Raw genomic sequence first — 12,438 nt, forward strand, 5'->3', positions numbered from 1 at the left:
TTGGTGGCAATGTACCAAAGAACCTCCCTATTTTTCCAAAACACTGTTATTTAAATTGCTGTCCAGAAGCATTTAACTGGTCACAGAAGCAGATCTTAGAGGATCTTTTCCCTCCATGAATTTTCTGGGGTCTTATTTCTTAATACATCAGGAAGAAATGTGGTGTGGTGTGTAGGTTGAATGAAGCTCCCCATTATACTCCCACATGGCTCACTTGTGTACATTATCTGATCAGTCAGATGATGTGAGGAGTGGGTGGTACAAAATAGAAAAGAAGCCAGGATTCTAGACCGTCTGCAGATCTGAGCTGGTTGCCTGGCTACCAACTGAGAGATCTCCCAGCAGAAAGGGGTGGAGGGAGGAAAAAGGGAGGTGATTGGTAAGTGGTTGGAGAACCGGAAGAACATTGAGAAGGGAAGGCGAGGTCAAGCTTGCATTTTTTCTGTCTTCCAAATACAAAATTTTGGAGAGGCAGTTTTTACTGGGATAATGTTAACGCACAAGGCAGATGAACACTTGGGTTACTGCTCTGTGACCAGAATTTGCTGAATGCCTTCTGGGGTTCCTGACATTATTTTGTGAGGTAAGCAGACTCCTCTTCCCCTCCTACAATGGGAAGAAAATGTTCAAGGAAGAATTGGCCTAGACACGTAGTAGTGGAGTTGGCTTGGATAGCCATCAGGGGTTATAAAACTCAGCAGGACACAGAAGGCTATAGCTTAGAAGCAGTTCAAGCCAATAAGGCAAAATAAGCACCATTTATATCTGTTTAAATGGTTTCTCAGTCATTACCTTTCCTCTGACCCAGATTTGGAGATTCTAAAAGGTCTGATGACATTAGAAACCAAGGATGCTCATTCATTGTAGCTCCACTCCTAAGAGAACCCCAGGGCACCCAAAAAAGCCAAGTAAACAAATCTATACTGCCCTTCATCTTACAGGACCTGTATCGCCCCCTCTCTTCGGATGATTTGGATTCAGTAGGAGACTCAGTGTAAAAGAGACAATGGAGCAATGTATATGGTTTGTGATTGGGTGAAGGTGTTTCACATTTTCTAAGAAAAGTCTAACAGCAAAATACACAAAAGAGTTTTGCATACCTTGAAATTATGAACTCAAATCATAGAAAAGTAAATACACACACATTTTATAGTCATGATGTTAATCCTTGGAGATTTTTTTATATGTGTATTTCCTACATTGATTTGATTGGGGGAGCTCAGTTGTTTAGGTTTTTTTGTTTGGTTTGGTTTGGGTTTTTTTTTTTTTTTTTTGCAAGGCCTGGCTTTTGATGAATTTCATATATGGACCCAATATTGAGTACAAGAACAAGCTAATGATATAATATAAGTTCATAATTTCTGCAGATAGGGTTTTCATTTAATCATAAGTAGACATATAGATACAATTTTCCTGTACTTTTGGTCAGGCAAATTAAAATGGCACCAACAGACATTTTTTTCCTTAAAGCTATTTTCTTTTGAAAATTTGGATTGCTGATTTTTTAAAGCTACTTCTATGGCAAAATAATTAAAAATACTCAAGTCGATTTTTTTTTTCTTCCTGGACAGTAGACAAAGCTACCTAACATTTTGTGAGCTGATATAGCTGAGGAGAAACACTCATGTTAAGGACATATCTCAGGAAGACTCTAACATTAGGTGTTAGGATCTTTCCTTGTTTTTTTTTTGCCAAGCAAATTTTCTTAAACTTACCTTTTTATTGGAAGCAGCATAAATATAGATTAAACAATATACCAACATGAAGAACGTGTTCAGTGCCATTGCTATGAATTACAACCACATACGTAATTTTTCAAATGTGAAATGGCTGAAACTAGAAAAAAAATTTTTTTTAAACACCAGGCTTTTTGTCTGGATTTTTTCTAAGAAGAATCAATTTAAAAGCAAAATTCTCTTAAATGGTGCTATAGAAATCAGGCCTTCAATATCCAAATCTCCATTTAGAGAAGTCCTGATGTTTTGGAAATTTTCGTATGCAAAACTCCCTTTGTGTTAAACCAAGTAAGTCTATGATTATAACCCACTGTTTAACATTAACCTACTAATTCTGCTCTTCTGGTCCTCTGTTTTAAAAATCATAGTCAGCTTTGCTTAAACATAAAATAATTATTTTAAAATCTGAATGTTAAAAATTAATTTAATGTGTATGGTCTATTGTATGTAAGCCATACCCTAGTGATCATTTAGTTTTACTAGTTCAAACACTAACAATTTAAGACTTGTGAAGCATGGTTTTGATATTCTACGGGCTTGACATATCTCAGTAGGTGATAAATTTAAAATGTATGATGCCATTTGGAGGCCTTTCCTTGAGTTTTTTGTTTTTTTTTTTTTCAAATTTTACTTGAAAACTGAATTTAAAAACAAACTGTTTGATTCAAGATGGAAAGAAATTCAGTTGTCATATACTGTTTTAAATGGTATCAATTTATCTCCTTGATAAATTGCTCAACTATCAAATTTTACCATCTGGTTTATAGTTACATATGTTACCATCTCACTTTCCAACTGAATAAAACATTTCAACCAAAAGAAAAAAAAAAAAAAAAAGAAAGAAAGAAAGAAAAGAGTCCAGGCAATCTAACAGCATCTGAAAACTTAGCCTTATAATAATTAGTGCCTCATTATCCTGTCTGTCGGAGAGAAAGACAGTTCCCTGGCAGGTTATTCCAACCGCAGACTGAATCATTCCATCTTGAAAGAACAGTTCATAATAATACCTGTTCCAGACTTCAGGTTTTAAAACTGTTTCCAATAGAAATGAACAGAGACTCCTGCTGAGATCAAAAGGCTGCTTTGTTTTAGCTGAAACAGTAAACATCTGTGGAGTTGCCTATGCTGGTGTCTGTTCTAGTTATGTCTTTGTAAAATGCATTACTTAATACAGTTGAGTCCATAAAAGATTAGTATGTATTTGACTGAACTGTCAAAAATGCAAAGAAGGCAGTGGAACGGTTAACTTAAATCTGGCAGGGTCAGATGGTCCAGAACAAAAATAAATTCCAAAAATTTTAACTTCCCTGTACTGTCAATCTTAGGGACAAGTACTGCTTAGAAAGGTCCAATAAGGGCTATTTGTTCTGGATAAGCGGCAGATATTGCCAACTGATATGAAGCCCACGGCTTTGTTTAGACATGGCAGAAAGAAACTGTACTTGTGCTAATTGCCGATAGATATGGCCAGCTTTCCATTCAAGCAGTTCCAAAGGAAATGCTGTTCCACAGCGTTCAATCTCTTGAACATATGACTTTTATTAAAGGACTGTTCAGAGGCAATATATATCATTTACTTTTTGAAACTGAAGTCCCTCGGAGATGGAAACAACACACCATTTATAGACTTTAAGATCTCTTTCTATGCAGAGCGTAATTCCATTATACTAAAGCAGAAATTTTAAAACACACACACACACACACACACGCACACACAAAACTCTTAGCAACAAACCAGAAGTTTTCAGTTCATTTGTGGAATCAAATTGATGATTTATAGGCACTTAAGATTTCCTTACGTACAGAATTCTTTTTCAAAAATTAAGGCACTGAACTTTAAAATTGTTCTACCGAACTGGAGAGAGCTCCAGCAAAAGTCATGCATTTTTGTCCTTATGGTAAACCTTAAATGTGCTAGGAAGACAGTGTGCTCTAGTTAAAAGTTTGATACCTCTTCATTTGCACTCACCTTTTTTTTCCTTAGACATCGTAGAAAAAGATAGGATAAGTATTTCCCTGCTTTCAGCATTTTAGAAATGCAAACCAATAATATATCAAGTGTGAAGACTGGTTCTAAAAGCCGCGTGGTTTATTTCTTCTTTGTCTTGCTTCATCAGTCAAGTCGGGGCCGGGGCGGGGTGGGGGGGATATCCACAATAATGTTTCTATGCCAAGTCATAGGCGTTTAAGACGTTTCAGGTCCACCCATCTGTACACATCCCTGTGTTCTTATATGGGCTTATCTAAATATTAAAAAATCAAATAAGGCCTTCTAAAACTATTTGTGTATGTTATGTCTTCCCTATTGTTAACCAGCAGGGGTATTTCCTTGCATCCACTGCAAATCCACACATGATTGGGCTCGCTTTTTGTTTTTGGTTTTTTGTTCTCCATTTAAAAACAATGAAGCCTGAAAGCATATTTCTTAATGAAAATAGAGAGTGATATTCTTAAAAAATAATCCCATATATTTGAGCTATTGGACTGCTAAATTTTTCATACGTGGCCATATATCTATACAGGCATGTGGGTGTCTGTGTAAATTTTGAGGGCTCAGTGTGTATATGGGTGTGCTTATATATCTGTGTATGTTCATAGACCGTAAATAGTAAAATATGGTGTTTGTGACACAGCCTGATGAGTTACTGGCTCTTGTGGAATTGTATGTAAAACCTTCATGTCATAAGTTGTTAAATGTGATGTATTAGTTGGGGCGTTTTTAAGTTCAAAAGCGGTATGCTAAATTAGTATGCTAAACTAATAAGGCAAAATGGTTCCAAATAGACGTACTGATTTATTTAACAAACAAAAAAATTGGAATCTAGATACACAAAAAATGTGAAATCCAAACAAATCCAATATTGTGTTAATTATGAAATACAGTCACACATTGATGTTTGTATTGTTATGTCTTGACATTCGGTTTTCAAAATGGGTGAATCCTATCACTGATGTTTTCTCTAACGTTTATGTATTGATGACATGTATTGATTGTCAATCAATATTCACTAAAACATGAAATCTTGATTTATAGACTCGTGAGTAGCTGAGTGTTGTATTGGAACATAAATATAAAAGAATCCAAACTATGCTTCATTTGAAGTAAGTTGGTAACAAGGCCAGATAACCTGTAAGGCAATTTTTTATGTTTTCTCAAAACACTATTCTAACTGTTGAATATTTTCAGTAGTAACCTTCCTATACTTGCTATATGTGTGTATATATCTATATAAATATATACACACTTAAAAATGTTAATTGAATGAATTTACTCTCTGCAAACATTTGCCCATTTATACCTATTTGCCTTAGCCTTGCTAGCATCTTTAATTATGCATGTGAGTGAGAACTGCGTTTGTTTGAGATATCCGCAAGAGTGTAGTGTAAAAATTAGAGATATATTGGATTCAATATGCCAATTGCCTGATGCGGTTTGTTATACTGTCAGCTGAAAAATATTTGTAATTTTGTGCCTGTAACGCATGTGGAAAAGATAGGAAATCTGATGCCCTAGCTGTAATTTCCAAGAGTGCATGATATATAGTATCTTCAAAATGTGGTTCATTTTAGTAAGGATGATGGATAAATTCCAAGATAGTATAAATGGTGCATGTAATACATGGGTGTTTGTATTATATATGGCCACCAAAAACGTTTTGAAGCTAGGACAGTAGGCATCTGAAAGGTCACAGGCAAAGACTTTTTTCTTGCAATGTGTACTTCTTAGTTTATATTCATCAACAAGCAAGGAATTGAGTTATTTGTTCTAAGGACTTTTCACTTCAAAATACATTATGAATGTAAATTTGAGTGAAATTTTTACAAAGAAGTTGACATACTTTCTGCATACAGTTTGAGTTGCTTGGATGTATATTCTCTTAAAAAGAGCATTTGGTGTTAAAATGTTTTAAAGGTCACTATATTTTAAAAATCCACCAATTGAGGCCATCCGCAGAGTTTTATAGAGCTAAATGATGAGATGTTTCCTTGAACTACCCAGTTTTGAAAGTTCCATCCCTTTGTGTTGTGGTTTCATTGTAAAATGTTATAGCTTGTATTTCCTGATGGACCATGTTATTCCCCCTCAAAGTTAACTTTGTGACACTTAACACCTTAGAATAACTATGTAATAAACAGGAAAAACCACCTATGTTGTTCAGTGAGTTTCTTTCAGAAAACTTATAAGTAGACATTGACATTGAAATGACTATGAAGGGTAACGGTTACTTTTGGTTACTTTCATAATGATGGTTATGGCCTTCTTGTGATGTGATGAGCATCATGGCCTGGTACTGCACAATGGCATCCTAGGCCATCTAAAGTACAAAATACTGGCAATACAACAAAATAAGACTATCTGATGAAGTTTTCTGTTTCAGCTGCTTATATTAAAATCATTAATACGCATTCCTCTCAGGGTTGTCTTAAGGGTGAGTTTGTCAGACAAATGGTCAACTGATTGAAAAAAAGAAATTGACATGCATTTTTAAGACATACTAGCTGTCTCCTGGGTTTGAAGGCATCTTTCTCAAGGTCATCTCATGTAAGATGAGGGGAATGATCATGTAGATACATATACGTGGATATCTATACAAGCTATTTTAAAACCACTGAATAAATAAACATAAAATAATATGTAATAAAATAGTGATGATAATAAAATACTTGATCACCCAACTTCAAACCAGAACAAAAAGCCATACTTTATTCCATTCAGAATGTAGTATAGGGAATACAGAAAATTCTCCTGACTTAGTTAGAAAAATATTTTACATTAAAATTATTATAGAAGTCCAGAATTCTAGTTTTAAATCTAACATTTTGGGTAGGGTTATTTTAACTTTAAAGTTTTAGTTTGCGGGGCGCCTGGGTGGCTCAGTGGGTTAAGCCGCTGCCTTCGGCTCAGGTCATGATCCCAGGATCCTGGGATCGAGTCCCGCATCGGGCTCTCTGCTCAGCAGGGAGCCTGCTTCCTCCTCTCTCTCTCTCTGCCTGCCTCTCTGCCTACTTGTGATCTCTCTGTCAAATAAATAAATAAAATCTTTAAAAAATAAATAAATAAAGTTTTAGTTTGCTGTAGTTCACTTTATTATTTCCATAACCTAAATGTAAACAATGCCCAAAGCAATAATGGTACAACTGGAAGGAGTATTTACAAATGTATAACATTCCAAATTATATTTATGCTTTCTTAATATCATAGAGTTTAAAATAAACTGTAGCAGGTACCTAGGAGAGTAGTGAACTCCCTTCGTCACAGACTAGGAATCTCATTTGAGGAGTAAATCTAAGGAGAATTATTTTATAGAGAATTGGTAAACTAGATGACTTTCTGGTCCCCTTCCAAACCATGATTTCATGAAGAGTAACTCGTAAGGGGAGACATTGTGTCCATCCCTTCCACCCCCAACACAGCAGTCTTCTCAAGACAAATGGTTCAGATTTTGAATGTATAGATCTTGGCTTAAGTGAATATAGAGACTGGAGGCAAGAGGCAAGAGGGCTGCCTGATAAAACAAAGTTGTAACTAAATACATTTATTTTTGAAGTCTTGGCTCCCGTGGGTGGCTTCACTAACATCGATTTAATGCCAATATTCCCATTTTCATTTTTCCTTCTTCTGAGTAAACCAGTTTCATGAATAACTGTTCTGCAGCCCTTTAAAAAACGTTGACCAAATCTCTATGATACTATTTTACATTTTTCAATATTGATTCTTGTTAGGCACATGATTGCCCATCCCATAAACTGTATTTGGACTAAGCATGCTATGATGAATGCAGATAAGAATTTGGAAAAAAGAATTCCCTTTGCCTTGTTTTACATAATAGAACTTTATTGGTTATTACATATTGATGTCACCAACTTATTATTGTTCTTTACACACTCGGAAAGCAAATGAATGTGTGTTTTTTTCTAGATACGCATGGAATCCTCAGGTTTCAAACTTTCAATTTCTAAAGTATGATTTAATTTTTTTTTTTTTTTTTTTTTTTTTTAGTGGAGGTCATCTTTAGAGGTCTGTAGACCTCAAGTCAAGGTCACCAAGACAGTAGTTTGAGTTTGTTGAATATTTACTGGTAGTGTTTCCTTTCTAAAGTTAATCCACTTGATTTTCTTTTATTTTTTTTTAGCACTTTTTCAAATCAATATTAACAAAGTAATAATTGTGCCAAGACAGAATCTGAAGGGGAAGTAATACAATTAACCAGTCAAAGCTAAAGCTAAACTTATCTGGTGAGGTTTTTCTACCTCGAGTAGATCAGTGGGATTAATTGTGTATTTTTGAAAACTTGATTCAGTGTAGTCCTCACCTGAGTGACACCATTAATACAAATGGCAGGGGTAACTAGTACCATTATATTTAAAATGAACTGGTTTTAAGTACATAGTCATCAGATACATCTTGGTAAAATGTGGTTAGAGCTGTTATGTCAGCTTTCTCACTTCCTTCAAAAAGTGTGATATGTTCTCCATCTGTTATATGATCCCAAGCTAAATAGCTACACTTAGGATGTGTTCTTACTTAGGGCAGTACTTTTATGAAGGTGTGTCATAAAACCATCCAGGTGCCAGCAACCTGCCCAGCTGGTTCCCATTTAATCTGCTTGGAGGTGATAACATTTCAAATGTCACAATGTCTCTTAGAGCACCTAATTGTATTAAATTCTAAAATAACTGTGTGTTCTGTACTATACACTCCCAGATGCCTTAGAATTAGCAAATTGAAGCAAACACAAAATCTTACCATTATATATACTATAAAATGGTGTATCTGTTTAGAAAAAACAAAGAAGCAAACTGATTTCACTTGTAAACATGCAAAAAATGCAAGTCGGCTTTTCAGCTTCTGTTTGTCATTGATAAAGACTGATTAATCTCTTTGGGTTAATTTTAAAGAGCAAGGATTTACACGTTATTCCCTTTACTATTTTCAAAATCCTTCAATCAGACTTATGGGCAGTAATCAGAGTGCTCCAGCACTGTCTAAATTAGTATATTTAGGATTAGTAACTAGCATACACAAAGAGCCATACTGATTACTGAATCACTTGAACTGGGAGAGAGGACAAAAACATTAGGTGACAAAATCAGAATCGACAAAATAACAGTCTGCAAGGATATCAATGTAATAAATAGGACATTTAACGTGAATAAATAAAAAACACCAAACTCCCAAATGCAGACTAGGGAGACCTGACATAACTGTGAGCTCAGTGTTAGGCTAAAAAGTTATGGAGCTATCTATCTATCACTAGGCCAGTGTGATCTTAAAAGTGCATTAATATTCCATTCACAAGGGGAAGGCTCTATCTGCTCTGTGCCAGTCAGGGCATGCCTAGAATATTACATTTCTTTTCAGCCCTAGCATTAACAAGAGATTGGGAACTGCAGTGTATCCCCAGGATGGTAAAAGGGTCATGGAGCCCTGTTGTACGATGAACAATCCAAAAAAAAAAAAAAAACTGGGCATATCCAAGTTGAAAAAGAGAAGATACTGAAGGGGTCCAGTAACTATTTCCAAATTCCTAAAGCACTGTCATAGGAAAAATGGATGAGACCTGCATTGGGTAGCCCCAGCGGTGAGAGCTAAGACCAGTAAATCGAAAATGTAGAAGGACATCATTTCAGCATAAGGAAGAACTTTATTAGTTTCATATGAATAGTTAAGGGGTCGCTTCAAGAAATAATGTGTTCAGTAGTGGAAGTGGTAGAACTGAGGCCATTTGACTAAATGGCTGGGATTTTTGTAGTGGGAATTTGGCCTCTGGATGGAAGTAAGGTGGAATAGGAAATATTTAAGGTCTACTCCAATCCCTGAAATTCTTTGAATACATGAATAATTATTGTCTTGGAAAGTGTATAATGCTAACTATCTTACCTCTTTGGGAAAAAGAAAAAGATAACACCATTAGGAATCTAATACATTTATTTTCACTCTATTTGAGCATAATAAAATGACAACTTTTCACTCTGTGTTCTCTATTTGTAAGGATATAAATTTTTCTCTTAAAATGGTCTGTTACCCTCAGCATGAAATTTGAAATTACTTGGGGGGTACATTTTCAAAACTAAAGTTGAAAATAAGCAATTATAAATGTAAGCAAATTTGTGTTAATTCTACCTTTTTTTTTTTTTTTTTAAACCGGAGTCTAAAAACCTTGAGGGGTTTTTGTCCATAAGGCAGAGAAAACACAGCTGGCATTGTGGCAAGCATTCAGGGCATCAGACGTTTGGTGGCACTGTTGAAAATGCAATTTGTTAGTTGATAAGGCACTTTAGTGAATAATATCCAGTCAGTTGATTGAACATTACAGTTTAAAAGATGTTTTCACATACTTTGGGTCAGAGTTCTGTTTTGAGTATCTGATGTTCTTATTAAAAGAACCAGCTTTTGGAATTGAGTGCTTGAATGTGGACATCTTTGCTAGGAAACATGCTACTGGTCTATTAATTCGAGCGCTTGATGAAAGAATGTGTCTTTGTATACTAGAATTTAAAACACCATATGACAAGATAGCACCTGCCACCCCAAACCACAATGTGTCTTCATTATTAAACACCACTTGCTATGCTGCTGGAAGAAATTCAAGGATCAGAAAGCCCAGAAGAGAAGGTCTACGTTTTAGACATTTACTTACTGCTTTTCTGCTTGGAACAATATTACGTCTACAGCAAAAGCAATCACACAGGGGATAAAAGATCTCACTTTCTGAAAACACACACCTTTCCCTCAAATGTGGTAATGTTAATGTTTATTTTCTCCAGACATCAACATCATAAATCTGCCTTCTCTAAGCCTTGTATTCCAGTATTACAAAAACAAGTTGTTCACAAACAGACATCCGTGAAAGTCAGCAAAGCATGACTTAGAAGCTCATACATTTCCAGTACCTTCGACAGAGTTGGTTATGACCACATAGTTAGGGTCACTTCCAGAGAAAACTGTTTCAGGGTCCCAATCGGAATCCCTCTTTCTAGCCCGAGAAAGGAAAAATGTGTGCTGCTCATCACAAAAGGAGGCTGGATGAGAAAGATTGAAAAAACACCGCTCAAGTTGCCGCTGATTGGTGGCAGACTCTTACCATACGGGAACAGAAAGGACACAGCACACAAACTACGTGGGCTTCAGGGGTAGCCTAGAGTAACCCCAAAACTTGTAGAATGTCCTGTAAGGAAGCAGATGCAACCCTGCTGTGAATGTACCTTTCACCCCAACGTCAACAGTCAGCTTTGACAAACTCAGCCAATGAAACGTGTGTGTCTTTGCCACACCCAGGAAAGCAGGCAGTGGACTTAGATGGCCTGCAATGATTTAAGTAATATTTACCCAGTGATACTCATCTTTTTGGTGACAACTAAGAATCTTTGCTTTTTTTTTCTATGCAAGATACTGTTGGGGGTAAAGAAATGATCTAAAATTTTCTCTTCCTACGTTGTGTACAGTTAAGGCTGGATGGAATGGGGAGGAGGTTGAAGGGAAACAGGTAAGCAGAGAACAAATAGGTCAGCTTTGCTTCTCGCCACCTCTTCATTATTAATTCAACTACAGATGCTCTTTCCCTTCTCTCTGCTCCACAGACAGCCAGCACCATGAGCCAATGCTGCCCCCTCACCGCCTCCTGCTCCCATCAGGCCAACCAAGTGGATAAACCCAGGGAAACAGAAGGAAGATCTTTTAGGACAAGCTGTGTTCACTGTTTAGAAATAGCATTGAAATATGCAAATTGTGTTCTCAAGGAATAGAAGCAGAGATGGAAAGGTTCATTGTTTAAGTATTGCCCCGTAGCTAATCATAGTACTAAATATTTGGTATTGTTTCATCCTCTGAGCTTTGTCATATAGTTGTTCTTCTGTCTGCTCTCACTGGTCTTGGGTCAAAATACACCAAAACGTGCAAGGGCATCACCAGGCTTAGACTTTAGTTCCTGTCCTTGCCTCAGACTTGTTTTGTAACATTTAACATATTGATAACCTGCTTAGCACTTCTAAGCAGGAATTAACAGACCCACTCTTTAACCTTGCTCCTCCAAGAATGTGGTAAGCCTCCATGTTTTTCTTTTAGGCTATTCCATAAAACAAAGTGAAGAGAATTTTTTTCCTATGGTAAGAATAGAAAACATTTCGGATGAGATCAGAATGGCGCCATATTTGAGGCCCGTTTGCAGATAGACTGTGGAAAAGTGAGGTGAGAGGCTTCAAATCTATTGAACCTGAAGAGTGAGCTTAAGGAGGCTGATTTTGAGGAAAAAGGACTAAACAGTCTAGAAACATCCATATTTAGAATGATTATCCAGACACAGTTAAACTATCTATTAAGGTTAATAGGGTGGGAAAGAGAAGTAATCTAATTGAGTAGTCTAAGAACCTCCCCCTTCAAGTATTAAGAGCAAATCCTGCCTGGTGATGGGTGCAGTTATACCCCAAGATTCTGGGCGGGGCATAGCACCTGCAGACTGGCGCTCTGACCGAGTGTTTTTATCCTTTGTTTCTGTTCCCTCACAGAGCTCTCAACATGGAGGCTCCTCTACTTCCCTGGCATCCACCAAAGTCTGCAGCTCAATGGACGAGAACGATGGACCTGGAGAAGGTGGTGAGCTTGGGACTTGGTGTCTGAGGAGAAGGGTTTCAGGGGGCAGAGGCTGAATTGGCTGAATTTACCTCAGGAAACTGTAACTTCTCAAGGATTATGAAGTAGAAG

At 36.5% G+C, this 12,438-nt stretch overlaps 1 protein-coding gene across 5 annotated transcripts in view; it reads left to right on the plus strand.

Moving 5' to 3' along the window:
- DCLK1 (doublecortin like kinase 1) overlaps window positions 1–12,438 on the plus strand; it is a 347,733-nt gene that overhangs the window by 269,986 nt on the left and 65,309 nt on the right. For 2 of the 5 annotated variants that reach the window (XM_032314765.1, XM_032314767.1), the window contains exon 7: window positions 12,243–12,330. In XM_032314765.1, the coding sequence (XP_032170656.1) occupies window positions 12,243–12,330 (88 nt within the window). Of the gene's footprint in view, window positions 1–941; window positions 5,883–12,242; window positions 12,331–12,438 lie in introns of those variants that run through there. The other 3 variants (XM_032314766.1, XM_032314768.1, XM_032314770.1) reach the window with 2 other exon arrangements.

This window comes from Mustela erminea, chromosome 15 (assembly GCF_009829155.1).
Source record: "Mustela erminea isolate mMusErm1 chromosome 15, mMusErm1.Pri, whole genome shotgun sequence".
NCBI lineage: Eukaryota > Metazoa > Chordata > Mammalia > Carnivora > Mustelidae > Mustela > Mustela erminea.